General features: G+C 36.4%; 1 protein-coding gene across 8 annotated transcripts in view; it reads right to left on the reverse strand.

Annotated features, from left to right (window-relative positions):
- The window catches only part of NBEAL1 (neurobeachin like 1), a 219,410-nt gene that overhangs the window by 194,908 nt on the left and 325 nt on the right, over positions 1–24,177 (reverse strand). For 6 of the 8 annotated variants that reach the window (XM_059168360.1, XM_059168359.1, XM_059168364.1 and 3 more), the window contains exon 2: positions 23,002–23,288. In XM_059168360.1, the coding sequence (XP_059024343.1) occupies positions 23,002–23,052 (51 nt within the window). In that variant the 5' untranslated portion in view covers positions 23,053–23,288. Of the gene's footprint in view, positions 1–23,001; positions 23,289–23,525; positions 23,662–24,177 lie in introns of all 8 variants that reach the window. The other 2 variants (XM_059168358.1, XM_059168361.1) reach the window with 2 other exon arrangements.

Here is a 24,177-nt window from a genome sequence, read left to right on the forward strand (position 1 = left end):
GTACTGGAGATGATGTGGAGCAACTAGAACTCACACTTCTGGTGGGAGTATAAAATGGTATAATCATTTAGAAAATAGTTTAGCAGTTTCTCCTTTTTTTTTTTTTTTTAAGATTTATTTGACAGAGAGAGATCACAAGTAGGCAGAGAAGAAGGCGGGGTTGGGGGGGGAACAGACTCCCTGCTGAGTAGAGAGCCTGATGAGGGGCTCAATCCCAAGACCTAGAGATCATGACCTGAGCCTGAAGGCAAAGGCTTAACCCACTGAGTGACCCAAGTGCCCCTTTGACAGTTTCTTTTAACGGTAAACACAGACATGTCACATGGCCCTTCCATGAGAGAAGGAAAATCACAGAACTACAAAAATGTAAAAAATGCTCATAGAAGATTTATTTTTAATAGGCAAATGCTAGAGACGGCCCAAAATTCCATCAAACTGTTCACTGACAAAGAAAGTATTGTATATTCATACAGTGGATTACTATTCAGGAATAACACTAAATGAAAAGTTGATACAATGACAAGCAGAAATTTTAAAAACATGACTCAGCAAGAAATGCCAGGCATTAAAGTGTATACACTGTATGATTTCATTTATACAAAGTTCTAGAGCAGGCTATGGTGACAGAAATGAGATCACTGGCTCTCTGTCAGAGGACTGACTATAAAGGGACAGAAAGGAAACTTTCCTAGGTGACAGGAATTTTCTATTTTTTTATATAGTAGTTACACAATGTTTGCCTGCATCAAAACATGCAATTTCACACTTAAAATGTGTGCATTTCACAGACTGTAAGTTATATCTCAAAGCTTATTTGAAATAAAATGCTTCCTCAGAAATGTCTTTTTAAATATAAATCACTAAAAATGATGCTCAAATTTATTTCCTTCCTCTCCTTAACTCTTCTTTACTGCAGTCAATTTCAACAATTCTCAGAAGTTTTACTTAGTCATTAAATATTATTGGTTAGGCACTGCACTTGGGAAGGGAACTCAAGTAATTTATTTCCTAAAATAAAAGCATTACACTACAAATCAGAATTGCTAAAAGAATGTTCCCAGAATGTACAGAGACTGCTGACCTTTTGTGTATTTGCTTTTTTCTATTAATACACTGTTCCAAAATCAGATTGTAAATTGCCACTATCTACATCATCACTGAGAAATAAAATGGAAATAATTCCGAAAAAGATTTCTCATGTGAGAAATTTTCTCAAGGGTTCCATTACTTGCTATTTTCATTTTCAACTAGCACAGGATTCATTTATTCATTTATCCACTCAGAATAGGAATCCAGAAATACAAATAGCTGGAGTTTTCCCTATCATTTTTAATAAAGCAGAGTATTATCTCTCTGTAAAAGTTAGACACAAAACAGTCTCATAACACCATAAAGAATTAATGCATTTGTCCTCATAGTTTATTTAGGAACTCTACAGTATCTGGTTCAGTCTAAAGGTCAGGGTTACCAAGTGGTTGGCAGGTACAAGGTTCTCCTAGGAAGCCGAACAACTATACTGAAAGAAATGATACTTAAATCTGGAAATGTTTCATTTAATAAAAAGTAAAGCAGTTGTAGTTTTTTGAGCATATGCTATGTGCTAAGTACGACAACAGGCATTTTCAAATACGTGTCATTCCATTTACTCCTTATACCTACCCAGAGGTTTCATTTCCCCATTTTGTAGGTTAGAAAAGGGATGTTCTAGAATATGTAACTTGTCCAGTCACACAGTTAGTAATTGATAGTTCTGGGATTAAAATGCAAGATACATGAATCCATCTGTGCTCCTTCTACTACACTATGCTATCTTTGAAATACAAGCACAGCTTTAGTGAGCAAATAGAGGAAAAGCGTTAGCAGGGTCAGCAAACCCAAAGCCATAAACAATTTAACACAAAAAACCAGCCACATCCTATACAGCCTGATAAAATTCTTAGAGAATCTACATTTTACTGCCAAAAACCATAAAAAGAAAGATCTCCACAAACCCAGAAACCATATTAATTAAATCTCAAATTTAGTCACTTTCATGGTTAAGAGTCTGGTGTACTGAAACACCATAGTACAATCTATCTTACCATTTGTACACTATTAACATAACACATAAACGTATTATGTACTCAGGAGCACTGGGGCCAAATTACAGGGACTCTAATACCTGCTTTGCCAGTTTCTTGAACAAATCATCCTATCAGTTTTTTCCTCTATAAAAATGAATATAATTAAAGTATCTTTCTTACAGGGCTGTTATAAAAATTAAATAATCTAATACATGTCAAGGACTTAGAATAATTCCTCGCACAAAGTATATGCTTAAGTATTAATATTTTTATAACCCACTACGTGTCAAAATTAGGAAACTCCCATAAAACAGAATACCCTATGCAACAAATATAAATGATCCCCCTTGCCCAATGATTTTAATTGTATTCTTTTCTTTTTAAATCTCTTTGCATTTATTATCTATGTGACTTTGGCCAGGTTACTTGATTTCTGCAATCCGTTCTTCATCTATAATATTATTTCCTACCTCATAGAGTGTTGAGAGCATTAAATAAGATAATACATGCAAGGCATTCAACAATGCCTGTCATTTAGCGATTATTTAAAACATGTCAGTTACCATTATTAAATTGGCCATGATTCAGTGTTAATAAAATAAGCACTTACAAAATAACTACAAAATCAACTTTACTGATTCTGCTCTCAAATATTCATTCAATCATCTGCCATTGTTTAAAATAATCTTTCATTTGAACTGTTATATAGGTCTCTACTGATCTTTTTTTTTTAAAGATTTTATTTATTTATTTGACAGACAGAGATCACAAGTAGGCAGAGAGAGAGAGAGAGAGGGAAGCAGGCTCCCTGCTGAGCAGAGAGCCCGATGCGGGACTCGATCCCAGGACCAAGATCATGACCTGAGCCGAAGGCAGCTGCTTAACCCACTGAGCCACCCAGGCACCCTCTACTGATCTTTATAGCTTTAATTTCTCCTCCCTATACACAGTTACTAATGGGATTTGTTAAATTTAAACCTAATCATTTCTTCCCTCCTGTTCAAATACCTTCAATGGCCCCCATTACCACAGGATGAAGTTTAAACACTGTCTAATACAGTAGCCACTAGCCAAATGTGATTATTTAAATTACATTAATGCACAGAAGGCTTTTATCTTAACACCCACTTCCCTGTTGGGAAGCATTAGTAGGTAATGGAATTAGGAAATCCAAGCAATTTCACCTAGTTCTTAAGGGGTAAGGTTACAGGTAAAAGTAGGGGAACACCTGACTTCCTCCATGCAATAATGGAATGCAATATTCCTTCAAGTTTTAAAACTATAAACTTTTAAATACATAGATGTATTTTAACTAATACTAGGCAGTTCCCAACTTACATATGAGCTACATTTATAAAAGTTCATGTAAGTCAGTTACATTCATAATATAGTTTCTAATTCCTACCAAAAGAAGATAAATCTCCCCTCAATAGAAACACAATTATTAAGGATAAATCATCTTTCAGGTCAGTCCTCAAGTTTTTCTTGACAGAATCTAGCTACCTCAAAAAAACATTTAGTAAGTACATACTAACCATATAAATCAAGAACAGTACTAGACTCGGTGCACCTGGGTGGCTCAGTGGGTTAAGCCTCTGCCTTCAGCTCATGTCATGATCTCAGGGTCCTGGATAGAGCCCCGCATCAGGGTCCCTGTTCAGCGGGGAGCCTGCATTCCACCCCCACCCCCACCCCACCTGCCTCTCTGCCTACTTGTGATCTCTCTCTGTCAAATAAATAAATAAAATCTTTAAAAAAAAAAGAATAGTACTAGACTCTATGGCTATGATGACAACTAAAATGCAATCTTAAGTCAATTTTACCTAGAGAAACAAACAAAAAACCTATAATCTTATCCTCAAAGTGCTCACTGTTCTATAGAAGAAAGGCATAAATAAATAAAAGGCACAACAGCGTAAGAAGTAAAGCAGTTGTAGAAAGTATTGAAATAATAAAAAGGTGAAGCCTAGTTGTCTCAGTTGGTAGAATACACAACTCTTGATCTTGGGGTTGTGAGTTCAAGCCCCACAGTGGGGGTAGAGAGTCCTTAAAATGAAATCTTAAAAATAAAAAGAGGTAAAGGATCTATACTCGAGGAACTACAGAACACTCATGAAAGAAACTGAAGAAGAGGGAAAAAAGATGGAAGAGCATTCCATGTTCATGGGTGGGAAGAATAAACATTGTTAAAATGTCCATACTACCTAGAGCAATCTATACTTTCAATGCCATCCTGATCAAAGTTCCACAGCATTTTTCAAAGAGCTGGAACAAACAATCCTAAAATTTGTATGGAACCAGAGGAGACCCCGAATTGTTAAGGAAATATTGAAAAAGAAAAATAAAATGGGGGGCATCACATTGCCTGATTTCAAGCTTCACTATAAAGCTGTGATCACCAAAACTGCATGGTACTGGCACAAAATCAGACAGATAGACCAGTGGAACAGAGTAGAGAGCCTCAACTCTATGGTCAAATAATCTTCAACAAAGCAGGAAAAATATAAAGTGGAAAAAAGACAATCTCTTCAATAAATGGTGCTGGGAAAACTGGACAGTTATATGGAAGAATGAAACTCAACCATTCTCTTACTGCATACACAAAGGTAAACTCGAAATAGATAAAAGAACTCAACATGAGGCAGGAATCTATCAAAATCCTAGAGAAGAACATTGACAATTAATCTCTTCAACATCAGCCACAGCCAACTTCTTTCAAGACATGTCCCCAAAGGCAAAGGAAACAAAAGCAAAAATGAACTTTTGGGACTCAATCAAAATCAAAAGTTTCTGCACAGCAAAGGAAACAGTCAACAAAACAAAGAGGCAACCCATGTAATGGGAGAAGATATTCACAGATGACACTACAAAGAGCTGACATCCAAGATCTATAAAAACTCCTCAAACTCAACACACACAGAACAGATAATTACGTCAAAAAATGGAGGGCAGAAGACATGAACAGACGCTTCTCCAAAGAAGACATTCAAATGGTTAACAGACACATGAAAAAATGTTCATCATCATTAGCAATCAGGGAGATTCATATCAAAACCACATAGAGATACCACCTTACACCAGTCAGAATGGCCAAAATCAACAGGACAATAAACAAGTGTTGGAGAGGATGTGGATGAAGGGGAACCCTCTTACACTGTTGGTGGGAATGCAAGTTGGTGCATTCCTTAAGAAATTAAAAATATAGCTATCCTATGACCCTGCAATTGCACTACTGGGTATTTACCCTAAAGATACAGATGTAGTGAAAAGAAGGGCCATCTGTACCCCAATGTTCAAAGCAGCAATAGCCACAGTCACCAAACTGTGGAAAGAACCAAGATGCCCTTCAACAGATGAATGGATAAAGAAGATATGGTCCATATATACAATGGAGTATTATTACGCCTCCATCAGAAAGGATAAATACCCAACTTTTGTATCAACATGGACAGGACTGGAGGAGATTATGCTGAGTGAAATAAGTCAAGCAGAGAGTCAACTATCATATGGTTTCACTTACATGTGGAGCATTAAGAAATAATATGGAGGACACTGGGAGAAGGAGAGAAGTGAGTTGGGGGAAATCCGAGGGGGAGATAAACCATGAGAGACTGTGGACTCTGAGAAACAAATTGAGGGTTTTGGAGGGGATGGGGGGTTGGGTGAGCCTGATGGTGGCTATTAAGGAGGGCACGTACTGCATGGAGCACTGGGTAAGGTACATGAACAATGAACTCTGGAACACTGAAAAAAAATTTAATTTAAAAAAAAGAAAAAGAATTAAAAAGGGAGTTATTGACTATTAAAATCAGAAATAACTGAGACTTTCAAAAGAAACTACTATTAACATACTCTCAATCTCACCTCCACATTCTTAAGATGATATACATATAGTTCATGCCATTCATCCCAAGATGTTATATAGTGACTTAATAAAATTAAATACACTCCTTAATATATGTCAGCCTTCTTATATGTGTATTTCTTGCAAAAACTGAAAAACAATAAATTTGAGAATTTTCACATTAAAAAACTTTTAATTTCCCTCACTCTACCTTCTTTCTATTTATTCTTGTCTTCTTGAAATGGGTGGTATATTAATAATCTATTTCTGCATAACAAATTAAATAAATTCAGGAGTTTAAACAACAAATATTTTATCAGGTTTTTGGGTGACGAATTCAAAACCAGCTCAGAATTTCTCATGAGCCTTCATCATAATGAAGATGTCAAGCAGGGCTACAGTCATAGCAAAGCTAGACTGGGCTGGAAGAACTACTTTCAGTCTCACTCATGTGGTGGCTGGCAAGGCTTCCGTTCTTCACAGCATGGGCCTCTCCACTGGGCTGAACACAACACAGCAGCTGGCTTCACCAAGTCAATTAGCCAAGAAAAAAAAGGAATAACTGAGATGAAAACAAGAATGTCTTTTCTAATTTCAGAAATGATACACCATCACTTTTGCCAAATTCTATGGTCACGAAAGAACCCTGTACAACGTAGGAGAGGATGTGAGGATCTTAAAGACTGGTGACCACAAATGTCTTTCTAGTTCACTAATTTTTAGCCTTTTTTTAAACATATGTATTTTTTTAAGGTTTTATTTATTTGACAGAGAGAACACAAGCAGGGGGAACACCAGGCAGAGGGAGAATCAGGATCCCTGCTGAGAAAGAAGCCCAATGCAGGACTCAGTCCCAGGACCCTGGGATCATGACCTGAGCCAAAGGCAGATGCTTAACAGACTGAGCTACCCAGGTGCCCCTAAATAGATGTATTAAAGCAATAAATTTTCCTAAGTAATGTGTAGCCACTTCCCATCAAGTTCTAAAATACAGAGGGAGAGGAAGAGAGCAGGCTTGGGTCTCCATCTCACAACCCTGAAATCATTAGCTGAGGCAAAAATCAGGAGTCAGACACCTGATTGAGTGTCAGTCAGACACCTGATTGAGCCACACAGGTGCACCTCAAAATTCTAATTTTTATTGCTTGTTTTCTAATCAAAAGTTTATTTAAAAGGGTATTTCATGGGGGCACCTGGGTGGCTCAGTGGGTTAAGCCTTCAGCTCAGGTCATGATCTCAGGGTCCTGGGATCGAGTCCCACATCGGGCTCTCTGCTCAGTGGGAAGCCTGTTTCCCTCTCTCTCTCTGCCTGCTTCTCTGCCTACTTGTGATCTCAGTCTATCAAATAAATAAATCTTAAAAAAAAAAAAAAAGGGTATTTCATGGCTTCCAAACATTCCTTTTTAATCTTTTCGCTATTGTTTTTTTTTTTTTTTTTTAAAGATTTTATTTATTTATTTGACAGAGAGAGATTACAAGTAGACAGAGAGGCAGGCAGAGAGAGAGGAGGAAGCAGGCTCCCTGCTGAGCAGAGAGCCCGATGCGGGACCCGATCCCAGGACCCTGAGATCATGACCTGAGCCGAAGGCAGTGGCTTAACCCACTGAGCCACCCAGGCGCCCCTCTTTTCGCTATTGTTATCTTCTTTCATTGTCATTGTTAAATATACTCTATTGATCATTAGAAATTTGTTGAAATTTGCTCTAAGGTCTATTATATCACTTTTGTAAATGTGTGCTTGAAAGGAATGTTTGTTGGGTATAGTGTTCTACATAGATCCATAACATCAAGTTTATCAATTCTATTTGAGTCTTCTGAGTATCTTTACTGACTTGTCTATTCCTTCTATCAAGTACTGACTTTTTTTTCTTAATTAGTAAGGCAAGTTAAATAGAAAAAAAAAAAACCCTTACAATTGTCATATGTTCATTTCTCTGTGCTTGCTTTAAGACTATGAGGTACACACAAATTTAAAATTATTACATCTTCCTGGTAAACGCAACTGTTTTGTTTTGGTCAACATGGCTTTATTTCACTTTACCCTTTGGAAAAATCTCATTTGGTTAGAAGTAATAGATTAAAAATGTTAACCTTTTTCCTTCTGTCATTCTTACTGAAAAATCAGCTATTAATCTGTCATCCCTTTTAAGATAATCTTTTTTTTTCCTCTGACAGCTTTTAAGATTTTTTTTTGTTTGTTTTCTGCAAAACTACTACAGTTTCCCTATAATGTATCTTGATATGGAATTAGTTTTAATTATTCTGCTTGAAATTCAGTGGACTTTCATTAATCTTGGAACGCTCTCACCTGTAATCTCTTCAAATATTACATTTGTTTCATTTTTCCTTTCCTTTCCTTTTCAGAGTCCAATTAAAGTGGAGGTACAGCTCAGTGGCAGAGCATTTGACTGCAGAGTCCAATTAAACATGGATTAAGCCTTTTCATACTAGCCCTCCTACCTCTTAACCTTTCTTCCCTATCTTCCATTTCTTTGACTCCTACTTTATCCTGTAGAAAGGACTTACCTCCCTTCCAATTAACTAATTCTCTTTGACTGTCTAAACTCTTACCAACCACATTTACTGGTTCTTAAACAAGTTTATTAGATTAAAATTATTATTAGGTTTCCCCCCTATTTCTAGATACTCTGTTTCTTTTTTTGAAATGGCTAGTTCACTTTTTATATCATATTTCTCTGATTCTAAGTTGTTTTGTTTTTAAAACAAAATCAAAAACAAAATCTTTGAAATCAAAACGCATCTTATCCAGAGAGGCTGCTATTAAGACTTATTTGTCAATGCCTGTGCAAACCTGGTAAAAGCTGTTTCATATTGTCCTTTCACTAGATTCATGTACAAATTACTGTATGTTGAATTTAATTGGCCAAAAAATTATAATATAATTATGCAATAAAATGAAGTTTTCATGTATACAAAAAAAAGAAATGAAAACAGAGCACAAGGTTATAATTTGACATTAATGATATACCTATTCCTTACTGTAGAAATAATCACAATTTTATGTTTTATGGCAAGGCAACAGCTAAGGGCTTTACAAAGTTGATAATGGCAGATACCCTCAAATAGAGGAAACTGAAATACATGCAAAAAGAATTACCTACCATATGCCAATCAGTGCAAATAAAGACTAGAGAATCTGTCAAATCCCTTGGAAAATATGAAAGAAATTCCAAGGCAATGAGAGTCTAGTATGGTTGATTCACACATCATGAATTAAAGTATTAAGTTGCAATTTGAAAAAATATTTGGTATCTGAACTGAAGTTTCTTCTTCCAGAAGATATGCGTTTGCTTTTACCAAGCCACAGACTAGTCTGCAAGACCTAGGGCTTTTGGACTTTCCCTACAATGAAAGGGAAATTTGATTTGCAAATTCATGAAAGAATCAACTGGTGGTCTCTTTTACTTTTGGCTCTGTTAACACAGTCATTTTCTCCTGGAATCCCCAAGTGAAGATCAAAGAGTTAGGTGGGTTTGTTTCCACTTGACCTTTACCCCACGGGTATATTCTTTTAGGGGTCATAATGGAAAAATCTATTAGACTTCTCACTCTGATTAGTCCCTTACCTTTGATTTCTTCCTTCCATCCACAAGACAACGAAAACACAAAAGATCAAGTTCGCCAGGAAAGGTAGCTTTATTCTCCATCTACCTAAGTTCCTGTTTTCACTAAGATATAGCCTCATAATGCTTTACATCTTGCCAGCTTCTCAATGACATTAAGATATTTCTTAATTTTATTCAGAATCGTAAATGATTTTCAGAAGGGTTGGTCTAACAACCTAGACTAATTTATTACCAAAAGTAAAGTCTAAACTAAGGTCACTTTTCCTTCATACCTTTGGTCAGGATTTCTATGAGCCTGGAACATATTCTGTGGCTACTAAACTACTATTCATTCTTTAAAACCTTGACCCAATGCTATCTCTTTAAGCAATCCATGATGACTTCATTCATCTTCCCTAAGGTCTCACATCTAAGCCCCCAATCTAAATGGGAAACTCACTATTTGGAGATGAAGTCAGTCAATTAAATAGATAAAAGAGACAAAATTTTGATGAAAAGAAAATGTGTCACATCTTAAAAGGTTTGGAAGTCATTTTAACATAAATGAAAAAGCAACATTCAAACAGAGGTCTAGAAAAAAAAATTAGGCGTAGAATACACCAATCCCTAGAGAGAAGATTTCAAATTTTACTTTAGGTATATCTTTATTTTTATTTTATTTATTTAATTTTTTTTTTTTTTAAGACTGTACTTACTCTTTGTCAAAGGGAGAGAAAGAACAATCAGGGGAGCAGCCGGCAGAGGGAGAAGCAGACCCCCCACTGAGCAAGGAGCCTGATCCCAGGACCCTGGGATTATGACCTGAGACAGATGCTCAACTAAGTCACCCAGGCGTCCCTGTATTTCTTAAATTAAGGGGAAAAAAAACAAACCTGTTGTTCAGATAATTAAGTTCCAGGTTTGATCAACGTAGTGCAGAAAATTCGGCTCAACTTAGCAAGACTTGAAAAGCCAACATCTGGAATGTTTTAATGTTAGGTATAACGTGACTTGCTGCATTAATTTTGTGTTCACCTTGGAGTTTCACACACAGTAGACAGGTAAAGAAATGTCTGACATCAGGTGTTTTTGGAAAGGCAGCCAAGTGATCAAATGTACCGCTGTGGTATGGGATGCTAATAGCAGGAAAGGCTGTACATATGGAAGGACAGGAAATACAAACGGACTCTCTGTACTTCCTGTTCAATTTTGCTATGAACCTAAAACTGCTCTAAAAAAAGCTAATTTAAAATTTTTTAAAAAGAGAAAAATACACAATTTAAGGGATAAGATGACAGTAAATACCATCTGTATACAGTAAGCACCCAATAACTAGTTGAATTGGACTACAGTGAATCCTTTTTTTTTTTTTTAAAGATTTTATTTATTTGGGGCACCTGGGTGGTTCAGTCCTTAGGCGTCTGCATTCCACTCGGGTCATGATCTCAGGGTCCTGGGATCAAGCCCCACTTCAGGCTCCCTGCTCAGTGGAGAGCCTGCGCCTGCTTCTCCCTCTCCCTCTGTTGCTCCTCCTGCTTGTGCTCCCTCTCTCTCTCTCTCTCATTGCCTCTCTATGTCAAATAAATAAAATAAAAAATAAAATCTTTTTTTTCTTTTAAGATTTCATTTATTCATTTATTTGACAGAGAGCACACAAGCAGGGGGAACGGCAGGCAGAGGGAGAAGCAGACTCCCTGCTAAGCAAGAAGCCTGATGCAGGACATGATCCCAGCACTCTGGAAACATGACCTAAGCCAAAGATGCTAAATGGACTGAGCCACCCAGGAGTCCCTGAATTCTGTTTGTTTGTTTTTTTAAAGTTTTCTTAAGTTTATTTATTTATTTATTTATTTAATAATCTCTATACCCAACATGGAGCTCAAATTCAAGAGTTGCATACTCTTACAATTGAGCCAATCAGGCACCCCTACCTACAGTGAATTCTTTTAAGAAAAGCCTACCATTGTGAATGTAATAACTAAATATAACACTGATACTTTTTAATTGGAGCTTAAAAGCTTCAAGTTGAAGTTTCATGTCAGGCTGAAGTTTTTCAAATTTAGTATCTTAATGATTCATAGTAGTAAAGGTAATTAATTTATAGACACCCATAAAGTACTTTAACTGAAATATCTCTGAAAAATGAAATTTTTACTCTCAGCATGTCTGTATTTTCTATAACTAATTGCATCTTAAATTTAAAAAATTTTAATTCTAACATAAAACACTACTTTCCTTTGAACATAAATCTAAATTAGAAAATTTACGTATTTTTATGCCTAAAAGGAAGCTCAGTCACTTGAAAATTGAAATTTTCATTTAAACTTATTTAAATATTGTATTTTGACAAAAATCCTAAGTCAAAATTGCTCAATAAAAAAGTATAAATTCGGGCGCCTGGGTGGCTCAGTGGGTTAAGCCGCTGCCTTCGGCTCAGGTCATGATCTCGGGGTCCTGGGATCGAGTCCCGCATCGGGCTCTCTGCTCAGCAGGGAGCCTGCTTCCCCCTCTCTCTCTCTGCCTGCTTCTCTATCTACTTGTGATTTCTCTCTGTCAAATAAATAAATAAAATCTTTAAAAAAAAAAAAAAAAAAAAGTATAAATTCACCTCACAATGATATCATAAATTAAAATAGTACTTATCTTTCTTACTATTCAAATGTTTTAATGTCATAAAAAGTAATTTGACAAATATATCAAACAAAACTGAATTTTTTTTAGAGGCAAATTGTAAACTTTGAGAGATGTATGAATCAGTTAATGCTTTGGTTCAATGTGAATAGACAACTCTGAGTTTGAATTTAAGTCACAAAACATAAATTAAAATGTTGAAACACCCAAAGAACAAATAATCCAATCAAGATATGGACAGAAGACATGAACAGATGTTTCTGCAAAGAAGACATCCAAATGGCCAAAAGACACCTGAAAAAGTGCTCCACATCACTCGGCATTAGGGAAATACAATCAAAACCACAATGAGATACCACCTCACACCAGTCAGAATGGCTAAAATTAACAAATCAGGAAACTACAGATGTTGGCAAGGATGCAGAGAAAAGGGAACCCTCCTACACTGTTGGTGGGAATACAAGCTGGTGCAGCCACTCTGGAAAACAGTATGGAGGTTCCTCAAAAAGTTGAAAATAGCTCTACCCTATGACCCTGCAATTGCACTACCAGGTATTTACCCCAAAGACAGAAAGGTAGTGATCTACAGGGGCGCCTGTTCCCCAATATTTATAGCAGCAATGTCCACAATAGGCAAACTAGGGAAAGAGCCCAGATGTCCATCAACTGATAAATGGATATAGAAGATGTGGTATATATCTACAATGGAATACTACTCAGCCATCAAAAAACGAAATCTTGCCATTTGCAACAAGGTCAATGGAACTAGAGGGTATTATTGTAAGCAAAACACATCAATCAGAGAAAGACAATTATCATATTATCTCACTGATATTTGTAATTTAAGAAACAAAACAGAGAACCATAGGGGAAAACAAGAAAAAATGAAAACAAGATGAAACCAGAGAGGGAGACAAACCATAAGAGCCTCTTAATCTTAGGAAACAAACTGAGGGTTACAGAGGGGAGGGGGATGGGGAATGGGGTAGCTGGGTGATGGGACACTGACGAGGGTATGTGTTGTGGTAAACGCTGGGCGTTGGGTAAGACTGATAAATCACAGAGCTGTACGCCTGAAACAAATAATACATTACTGTTAATTAAAAAACAAAAAAATTTAATTTAAAATAAAAAGAAAGTAAATATTGATATGCCTTAGATATAGATAAGACATTACTTTGAATATTTTAAAAGACAGTATAGTAGCTCAACCAGTTAAGTGTCTGTTTCTTGATTTAAGCTCAGGTCCCAATCTCAGGGTTGTGAGACTGAGCCCCACGTTGAGCTTGGTGCTGGGTGTGGAGCTTGCTTAAGAGTCTCTCTCCATCTCTCTCTGCCCCTCTTCCTCCCCATCCCCCCAGCACCATTGCTGGCCCATGCACACACATTTTACTAAAAAAAAAAAAAAAAAGTTTTAAAAAAACAGTATAGGATATATTAAATATATTTTAGCGCAGAGCTCCTCATTTTCCTTATTGAAAAAGAAATAAGGTGACTTCCATTCTTTTTGGTAAAAGCTAAGGAAATGAGGAGGAAATGAATGTTGCTAACTCTTGTCTGAATTCTGACCACATCAAAGAAACTGATTTACAGTTGTGGCAGATGCCAGTCATTTCAGATAGCTACCACATCTTAGTAGATTTTGAATGACCAGAATAAAATTTTCTGAAAAAATAAATACCATTTTCATAAAATAAATCAAAAGTTTGTCAAAACCTCTAGGTATAAACAGAAAAAGCAAGTTAGGTAGGTCAAACACTTAAATTCATATACTACAGGGCAATAAACTTTGATCTATAAGCATTATATTTTACCTATTTTAAAATGAAGGACTACTAAGAATTAAGTGCAGTGCCTGATTCCAAAAGTACCTACTTATAATTCATAATGATTCTAATAAAGGAGAATATTTAAAATGGCAACCACTAACTACCAAAGATTAAAGTAAGTTATGATTTTTTCATAACTTTTTCCAACTTTAGTATTTTTCTGGAACTTAGGAATAGTCTAATTATCCATATCTTAACAAGTACACACATAAAACTATTCTAAGTAGTTTTATAATATATTGTAAAAGTAGCAAACCTGCATTAGAAGTATCAATAGTATACCTAAGAAAAAAAATGAATAAAGTAAAACATCTATCATTTACCTACCATAAATCAAGTCTTAGTCCCAACGCCTGAAGCTAACCTAACAGGAAAACACCAGCATTTTCCCCGCTAAAGTGAAGGGGAAGACAAATACGTCTTTTGTTCCAAATACTACAGAACATCATGCTGGAGTTACTAGACAATGTAGTTTCTAAGACAAGAGAAAATAAGTGAAGGCAGAAGAATTAGAAAGTGGACTTCCCATTTTCTATAGGGGACTTTCTGTACGCAGGAAGCCAGATGAGTTGTTCAGTCATAAGAAAGTATGGTCTCCAGTGCCCTCCTCAGATGTACCAAAAGAACATCTAAGAATATGGAGCCAAGAGCAATAAAGAACAGTGGCCTGTGTAACTACACCCACAAACAGAACCAGGGGAACATTCCTTCTCTGAAAGTAAAGAGATCAGGACACATTTGCCCAGTTTTCAGAATCGCTGTGGACCAAAGGCTCCTATATGCCTCCCATTCTTTCTGTTGTTTCAAGAGTCTTTATTGTGGCATTCCTATTTCAGTTACCACAGTATGTTGGGTTGATCGGGGCTAGATACCAACAGTATCTTCTGAGGTCACGGGTCTCAGTATCAATAAAAACCACAACTAGACCTAATACATATTACAAGATCTTGGGTTTCAACTAATTCCATGATTGGATGAGACTTCTGGAATTCTTAAAATGGAGATGAAACAGATTTTGTATATGGGAAAGATATGAATAACTGTAACCAAGAAATCAGAAAGTGGTGGACTAGATTCTTGATCCCAAATTTCACCCCCTTGTAATAAACCTGCCAAGTAATTTTGCAATAGGGAAAGGAAGCTATAGAAAAGGTAAGGTAGCAACAATGTGTCAATACTGATCAAGGTTTCCTAAAACATGTCGAAGAACCCTGGGATTATTAGAAATATTTCTGGGTCCACAGGTTTCATATAAAAGTTTGTGAAGTTTGTATTCACATTTCTATTTCAAATTAATTTAAGTATATTAAAGTGGACTACCTTGTAACTAGTACTCAATTTCAGTGGTCACATTTGCACTGCTACCAACAAATATCCGTGACTTTTCAATTTGTAGAGCTACATTTTTCAAATTACAGATGGATTCTTGGCAATCTGAAACTTTTCAGATATTCTAGAGTAGTGCCATGCAAAGTGTGGTACAGACAGCAATAAAGGTCCCTTGGCCAGAGAAGTACAAAAATCAAAATTAACATTTTCAAACCTTAAAAGCAGCAGTCTGGCAGTAATTTTAAGCCTGCTACATTTAATTTAAAAATTAATGAGGTGGGGATTTGTATTTTTAACATTTTTCCCACTTGTTTTAGAATTACTTGGCTAGAGCCAATAATAATCTCTTTTTTAAAAAGTATTTATTTGAGAGAGAGAGAGAGAAGGCATGGGGAGGCGAGGAGAGGGGTAGAGGGAGAGGAAGGGAAGCAGACTCCTCTCTGAGCACAGAGCCCCCATGGGGGGGTTCAGTCTCACAACACTGAGATCACTACCTGAGCCAAGAGTCTGTGCCACCCAGGCACCCCAACAATAATCTCTTAACTATCCATTCCAATATATGTTCCATAATGCTTTTCTTTATTGCCATACTCAATTTGACAATATTGACTAGTCCCCTCTTTCTAAAAGCCCTCTACTTGACGCAACTGCTCACTCCTGGTCCTCCTCCTATATAAACCCTTTACAAACTCTTCTTCTCTTCTTAAGTGATCATGTTCCTCAGGGCTCCCTATGACCTTCTTCTCTTCTTACTTCCATATAACTCTTCAGTAATTGCCAATAAACCTGAATCTACCAAGAAAAAAATTGAGAATTATTTTAGCCTATTATTTTTCACTCATGCTCCTATCTACACAATTAAGTGCTATCAATTCTACTTTCTACCAGGGAAGTTCAAATTTTGATACTCAAAAAAATAAGTAAGAAATATTCATGCATCTTAACAACTTTTTCAAGTGGTGCATGAGCTCCTCAAGTCAAACCGCAAAGGTAATATTCCTTTCCTAAAGGCTACTTCCATGTTTATTGATATAAAATATTCATTTCTTGCTTTCACATCTAACCCTAACATAAACAGGTTAACCACTACTACTGAGCTGCTAAGCATTTTTTTTTTGTTTTGCTTCAAGTCAAACTTTACTTCCCTTATATACAAAGTCATTATTAAGCCACAGAAAATTAAGAGCCATTTTCTATTTTACACATATCAGAGACTTATTAAATATAGGTTAAATTATAAGGGCTGATGTATATTGAGGCATCTTACTAAAAGCTTCACTTTGGATTATAATTAAATTATAATTTTCTCATTGGAAGAGTTTATGTTCATCCCATTTTTTCCAAATCTACATTTAAAAAAGAGCTACTTGCCTTTTTATCTGAATAAAACAACTCTAAATTCTATTTTCTTTATGAAGCAAAACTTTTATTCTGAAAAGGAAGTTTACTCTGAGCTCATTGCAAAACTATCTATTTCAGTCATATTCCAGATTTAGCAGGACAAAGGGCAACAGCAGGAAATGGAGCATCACCAAGGTCCAAAACAAACTTGGTTTAGAGTAAAAAAAAAAAAAAAATCTCATATTAGGATAATTAAGTACTATGCTTGAAAGAAAAATAAAAACAGATTAAAAATTAAGACACTGATGAGGGGCACCTGGGTGGCTCGGTGGGTTAAAGCCTCTGCCTTCAGCTCAGGTCCTGATCCCAGGGTCCTAGGACTGAGCCCCACATCGGGCTCTCTACTCAGCAGGGAGCCTGCTTCTTTCTCTCTCTGCCTGCCCCTCTGCCTACTTGTGATCTCTGTCTGTCAAATAAATAAATAAAATCTTAAAAAAAAAAAAATTAAGACACTGATGAGCACTGCTTCATCACTAGATAAAAAGATTTGAATATTGTTCTGTAATATTAAATAAAGGCAAAATGGAAGAAATGATACACTGTCCAGTTCATACATGTATTTCAAAACTAACAAAGATAACATTTTATATTTCGTAGCCTTACAGTGCATTTAATATAATCAATTCATCTTTTCTCAACAGCTCTGAGATGCTAAAATAGTTATTTCTTTCCATTTCACAGATGAGAAAACTGTTAACATGAAGAAATTATGTAACCCTCTTGTCAGGTCCTTCCTTAAGCTCAGAAGCAAAACTAGGACTAAATCTTGGCTCTAATTCTGTAGCTTCACAAAACTTTTTAGTGTAAAATAAGTATCCAAAAAAAAAAAAAAAAGCAAATGACCAAAATGAACCATAAATTTTCAACCCACATTGCCACATTTCAAATGTCATGATGCTTTTGAGTCACCTTGTATCTTTTTAGTGAGTTCATGCATTTGATACTTTCCACTACACGGAACAAAAATAACTTAAACTTATCTAAGAATTTGAGAAGCTCAGTTTCTCTTTTGTGTATTCTGGGGATCAGCTATAGCACTCCCAAAAGGCTAAATGTGAAACAGAAATATATCCTAATGCCTATCCAAGGGGAGTTGAGAGAAGGATTTTATGATACGTGTACGTCTTGCTAGTTATAATATATGAATTCCAAAAAGTTGTATGATAATATAGAGATGAAAACTGTTCTCAGCACTCTCTCTCTTACCATAAACACATTATGTAAAAAAAAAGTCAAAGGATACAGGGAATAACATGGTGCCTCCTACAGATAATATGAACTGAAATGTAAATCAATTTGTCTTTAAAACTTAAGAAAAACATGCGCAGACAAGAAATAGTTAAGTACTAAACTAAAATACAGATACATGATTAAACCTGTTCAAATTAATGTTTAACTTATAAGAGCTATATGAAATGCACTGTTAATGAAATCCTTGATCCTGGGTGGGTATGACCGTTTGGAGGTAAGAAAAGTTCAGACTACATAATCTGGTCAAATTATCTGTAGAACATAGGAATGCTGGGTGTTCAGAAATCATCCTTCCTATATTATGTAATAATAACTACATGACATTAAAAAATAAGCCACTAAGAAGACGCATGTTTCTAACAATGCAATTAATTTCTACTCCTAGAAGGAGAAAGCGAAAAATCAGACCTGAAAAATTTGGTTAGAAAAAAAAATAGCCAACGGGCACCTGGGTGGCTCAGTGGGTTAAGCCTCTGCCTTCAGCTCAGGTCTTGATCTCAGGGTCCTAGAATCAAGCCCCACATCAGGCTCTCTGCTCAGCAGGGAGCCTGCTCCCCCTACCACCACTCCTGCCTGCCTCTCTGCCTACTTGTGATTTCTCTCTCTGTGTCAAATAAATAAATAAAATCTTTAAAAAAAAAAAAAAAAAAAAGGCAGAAAGAAAAAAAAAGAGAAAAACAAATAGCCAAGTGTTTTACCCCAATTTTTAAATATCAAGTTTAATATGTGGGAAGCCACCTGCTAAAAACTGGAACCAGTAATTTATTTTAATTGTACTTGAAAGCCTTTAATCACTAGCATTTAGGCTTACAACCAAACCCAGACTAATAGAAAACATATTTATATATTCTCTTTTCTTTTGCCTACCTAAACAGTATGACCCAAGGACTATTTCTGACATTGCCCTATTTAAACACATACTAAAATTTTACATTTCTAAGTGGTAACTTTTAAAACATTGCATTACACAAAAACCCTAGAACAGTATTTTAATATTGATCTATGACTAATAAACTGTGGAATACCTGTGCAGGTTATCACTGTGGCAAATACGGAGGATGTCCTAACCTTACCACTCTAGAGCAGACTTTAAAAAATTTTCAAAGTCATCTTCTTTATCTGGTATGTATACGATGTTTGGTATGTATAGCACACTAACTAGGGCAGCAAAATGGTAAACAATATTTAAATTTTAATCATTAAAGATGAACTTGAGGGGCACCTGGGTCAGTTAAGAGTCTGTCTTCGGCTCAGGTCAGGATCCTGGGATGAACCCCACATTGTGCTCCCTGATCAACTGGGAGCCTGCTTCTCCCTCTCCTTCCGCCTGCCACTCCCCCTGCTTGTGCTCTCTCCCTCTCCCTCTCTTTCAAATAAATAAATAAAATCTTTGAAAAAAAAAAAAAAAGATCAACTTGATACTTAAGAAAGATAAGTGGTCACCTTGGGGGATGCTAATAAATCCAGTCATTAAAACAAAGAGAAAGAATCAAATATTTATTCTGCCTTCCCTTCAAGGAACTGTCAAACAGCTGACAAGGGAATGCTTGTCTATGTATGTTCTGCCAATAAATGATAGAATTGGAATATCACAGTTTTGCAAATTCCTAATGAAATAATCAATACATGTAGGTAAAACTCACTGATAGCAGAGACACATAAATTATTCTAGGCTTCCCCCACCAAATAGAATGTCAATCAGCCACGTCTCTAGATCTGCTAGTTTGCAGACACCAGGAGAGAAAAACAATTAAAATCAAGGATATAACCAGCAAAATCCAGACTGAGGAAAATGCTAAAGTCAAAAGCTGGTTTTGTCAACAAATAAATAGAAGGAACAAAAAGTATGGTGAGGGAGAAATATTTAACAGACATGTTAAAATATTTAACAGACATTTTCAACAAATATGATGTGTATACTTTGAATCAAACAAACAGCAGGAAAATAAATTTATGATACCACAGAAAAGTTTGAATACTGACCAGGTATATGATGATTCAAAGAATTACCATATTCTGATTGTTTTTAAGAAGAGTTCTTGTTTTATAGATATACTTTTAAATACTTATTAAATAAGATTATGTTGTCTAGGATTTAAAACAATGCAGGGGTAGTAGATTATTGAAAACATTACTGAACATGAATCGAAACAGGATGACAGATACAAAAGTGTTCATTAGATTATCTTCTTTATTTATGTCCACTTGAAGTTTTCCATAAGGAAAAGCTTAAGGATGAACTTAAAAAGGTCTATATGACAATCCACAAGCATAAGGACAAAATACGCCTCACTTCGAGGTCAAAACAAATGAAAATCTTAAGGGTGAGTTAAACAAGCATTCTCCCTATACACACACACACTCTTAAATGAAATATGAGAAAATGAGACCAAAGAGATAAGTCTTGCTCAAGGTCACAAAATAAAAAGGAGCAGAACCAAAACTTGACTTCTCAATTACAAGCCCACAGAGAAGTCCAAGTTGGAGCTAAGTTAAAAGATCTGTGCAATCCTGAAGAAGACTGATGGCCCATTAGAGGTGTTAAAAATGGTATTTAAAGTTAGGTGGGAAAAAAAGGCAGGTGTTTTGAAAGACAAAATGCTAGAATGAGAACAATAAGCCTAGGGTATAAGGACCTGGGCATTTGGTAATCCTCCTCAACAGGGTAGCAGAAGTGTTAAACCTGGGATATATACTTGGAAACTATTTGAATTCAAGGTGTTGGTAGAAAACAGAGTTGTTACCTAGCTTACAAGCTTATAAGTAAAGTGTTGAAACATTAAATCATTATTTTAAAAACAATTTTTGAAAATAGTTGAAAAAATCTTAAATCTTATTACGTGCACAACTGATTTAAATCTTAAACATAAAAATGGATTTATAAAAAAAAGAGGGAGTGACTTATCTTCCTGTCCAAAAATAGGCTCTAAAATTTGACCTTGAAGGGTCTTCGTTGTTTACTTAGACATCTTCATAAAAGAGTGAAGATTCGTATTTATATTAAGTTATCAAGAATATAACTCTGGGTATGCCAACAAACTATTTTTTTTTTTAAAGATTTTATTTTTAAGGGGCGCCTGGGTGGCTCAGTGGGTTGGGCCGCTGCCTTCGGCTCGGGTCATGATCTTGGTGTCCTGGGATCGAGCCCCGCATCGGGCTCTCTGCTTGGCAGGGAGCCTGCTTCCCTCTCTCTCTGCCTGCCTCTCCATCTACTTGTGATTTCTCTCTGTAAAATAAATAAATAAAATCTTTAAAAAAAAAAAAAAAAAAAAAGATTTTATTTTTAAGTAATCTCTACACCCAATGCGGGGCTCAAACTCACAACCCCGAGATCATGAGCTGCACACTCTACCAGCTGAACCAGCCAGGTGCCCATACCAACTTTTCAATAAGCACAATGACAAAACGAGAACTCCACCTCCAAGCAACATAATTAATGAACAAGACAATGTAATGCCATTTACCTTTTGTCATCCTAAAAATGTAAAACCTACTAAGTTTAATGTATTTTTAAATAAATCATTTTTGGACCACCAGACATTCATACTAAAATGCATTTTAATTTTTGGCTGACATATGTTAGTGACTATTTTCAAAAGTGGTGAATTAAATTCCTTTTTTATTAGAAGAGTGGTCTATTTTTAAAAAGACATTTCTGGCTTTAAATTACACAAGACTAAAAAGCTATTTTAAAAATCCATACAAACATTTCAAAGTGGATGTCCTTCAGTAATTTTGAGAACTGCCAAACCAGGAAGTCAAAGAAAATTCCAGTGTGATCTCTAAAATTTAGTATTAGAGATAACTGAGATTGTTTGTTAAAGAATAACTTGTTCTTTAAAAAGCTGAATAAAAAAGGAGCCAGGAGGGATAATGCAGAAACAGAAGCTGAGACCTGAGAACTTCACCAGACTTAAAGTAACTCAAGTAGTAAATTAGAGATGTTTCTCTAACTCTCGCCAATATCTTCAAAGTACTAATGTAGCTCCTCTCTTGAAAAACATGTTTCTAAATAGTATATTTCTACCCCAACAAACCAAAATCAAAGCTAAGGTGTAAAAATTCACATAAAGACAAACACAAAAATTTCCTTTTGAATGAGAAAATAGGGGTGCCTGGGTGGCTCAGTGGGTTAAAGCCTCTGCCTTCAGCTCAGGTCATAATCCCAGCGGGGAGCCTGCTTACTCCTCTCTCTCTCTCTGCCTGCCTCTCTGTCTACTTGTGATCTGTCAAATAAATAAATAAAATCTTTTAAAAAAATGGAAAAATAAAATATACTAAGGAGTCATAATGGATAAAAGCATGGACCTGACTCAGGTGGTTCTGATTCTCATAGCCCGTTTAAGCTCTGCATCAATTTTCATATCAGTGAAAGGGGATAATTATAAAACCCATCTCACAGGATTTTTGTGTGACTCAAATGAGACAACACTCAAAAGGTCCTATCATCGCAGTAAACTTATAGTAACCACCTCAAACCAATAACCATTTTCTCATAAGGAATAATCTTTTTTTAAGCCAATTAAAAGGTTAATTACAGGAAAAATGCTAAATGCTCTTCTCATAAAAATATCTCTATCCCACCTCCAATTTGTGGGAGAAAAAGAAAAACACATAAGCAAATATTTTATTTTTCTCCTAAGGTCATAGTATCACATATAATTTGGGGATCACTTAAGAAAAATATCGAAACCAGGGGTGCCTGGGCGGCTCAGTGGGTTAAAGCCTCTGCCTCCGGCTCAGGTCATGATCTCAGGGTCCGGGGACTGAGCCCCACATTGGGCTCTCTGCTCAGCAGGGAGACTGCTTCCCCCGCTTTCTCTGCCTGCCTCTCTGCCTACTTGTGATCTCTCTCTCTGTTAAAGAAAGAAAGATATCAAAACCATACCTATAGGATTTAAAAATTTTGTCAGTATTGTATATGTGTTCAAACCCGGGAAATGGGGAAAACAGAAAACTCCATGTTTTTAAATTTGACCTCACTACTATGAATAAAAATATGCTACTCCATTAAATAAAGTAAGGCCAGTCACAAAATTTTATAACAAAGTATTTTAAAACTTAGGAATAAAAAGGAAAGCAATTACCTTTGTACAATAAAGCATCCAAAGTTCAAAGAGTCTCTCTCTGGATGCCATTCTCGCTTTCACTCTGGCACTTTAATTTTTCCTCCAAAAAAAAAAAAAAAAATGTGTTCAAGACCACAGCATGTTCACTTTATTCTCCAAGTTTTTCAGCCGTTACAGTAAAGCTCAAAGCAGCAGGGAAAACAAAAAGAAGTGAAACAAATGGGCTGTCTTCTGGCCAATAAAATTCAGTTCAAGCAGTTACTCCAACTTATCTTCATCAGTGGGAGCTGGGCAATTAAATAAATCTGCGAAAGAGGAAAATACGCAAAGGTTTGCTAGAAACAGAGACCATATTTTTAAAAATGTAGATTGATCAGAACTATAGATGATTGACTTCACTTCCCGCAAACAACCAGCTAAGCTTTTCTAGTTGAGTTCACAGAAACTGGTGCTTCAGGAAAACATCGCGGCCAACACAATATTTCACACCAACGTCCCTAGGGCAGGGGTGCCTGGGTGGCTCAGTGGGTTAAAGCCTTTACCTTCAGCCCAGGTCAAGATCCCAGGGTCCCGGGATCGAGATCCGAGGGTCCCAGGCTCGAGCCCCGCATCGGGCTGTCTGCTCAGCAGGGAGCCTGCTTCCTCCTCTCTCTGACTGCCTCTCTGCCTACTTGTAATCTGTCTGTCAAATTAAAAAAAAAAAAAAAAAAAATTCCCTAGGGCAGATCCTGAAAGGTGAGTACTCATAACCCAAAATGCATCCCGTTGCCACTCGTTTATTTTCTATAAACAGAAAGCCACACTCAGTAGTGCTGTATTTCCAAGACAAAGAATCCCTTAGAATTTTCTAGTCTGCTTCTCAAAACTTGTTGGGAATGTTTGTCGTTCAGTCGCAGGGCAGGGCGTGGGGAGGAGGGTGAAGAATTCCCGGTTTGTTTATTTTAACAGTCTGGGAGAGTGAAAGTTGACCAGCCCACCTGGCCTCACACCTTCTCCATCCCGGAAGAAGAAAGGAGCCGCACAGACCCTCCCCGGGTTTTCGGGGATCTTTAAATTGCCTCCTCGCATCCCAGCCAGCCAGAACAGAGGCAACCCTAAGGTGTGCCAAGCTGCGAGGAGCAGCTCTGGAAATGGGGCGACGCGAGCACGGCATCCTCCGACCCGCTATCCACGCCCGGCCGACCGCCCTGGGAC

Source organism: Mustela lutreola, chromosome 3, assembly GCF_030435805.1.
Source record: "Mustela lutreola isolate mMusLut2 chromosome 3, mMusLut2.pri, whole genome shotgun sequence".
In the NCBI taxonomy this organism is placed as follows: domain Eukaryota; kingdom Metazoa; phylum Chordata; class Mammalia; order Carnivora; family Mustelidae; genus Mustela; species Mustela lutreola.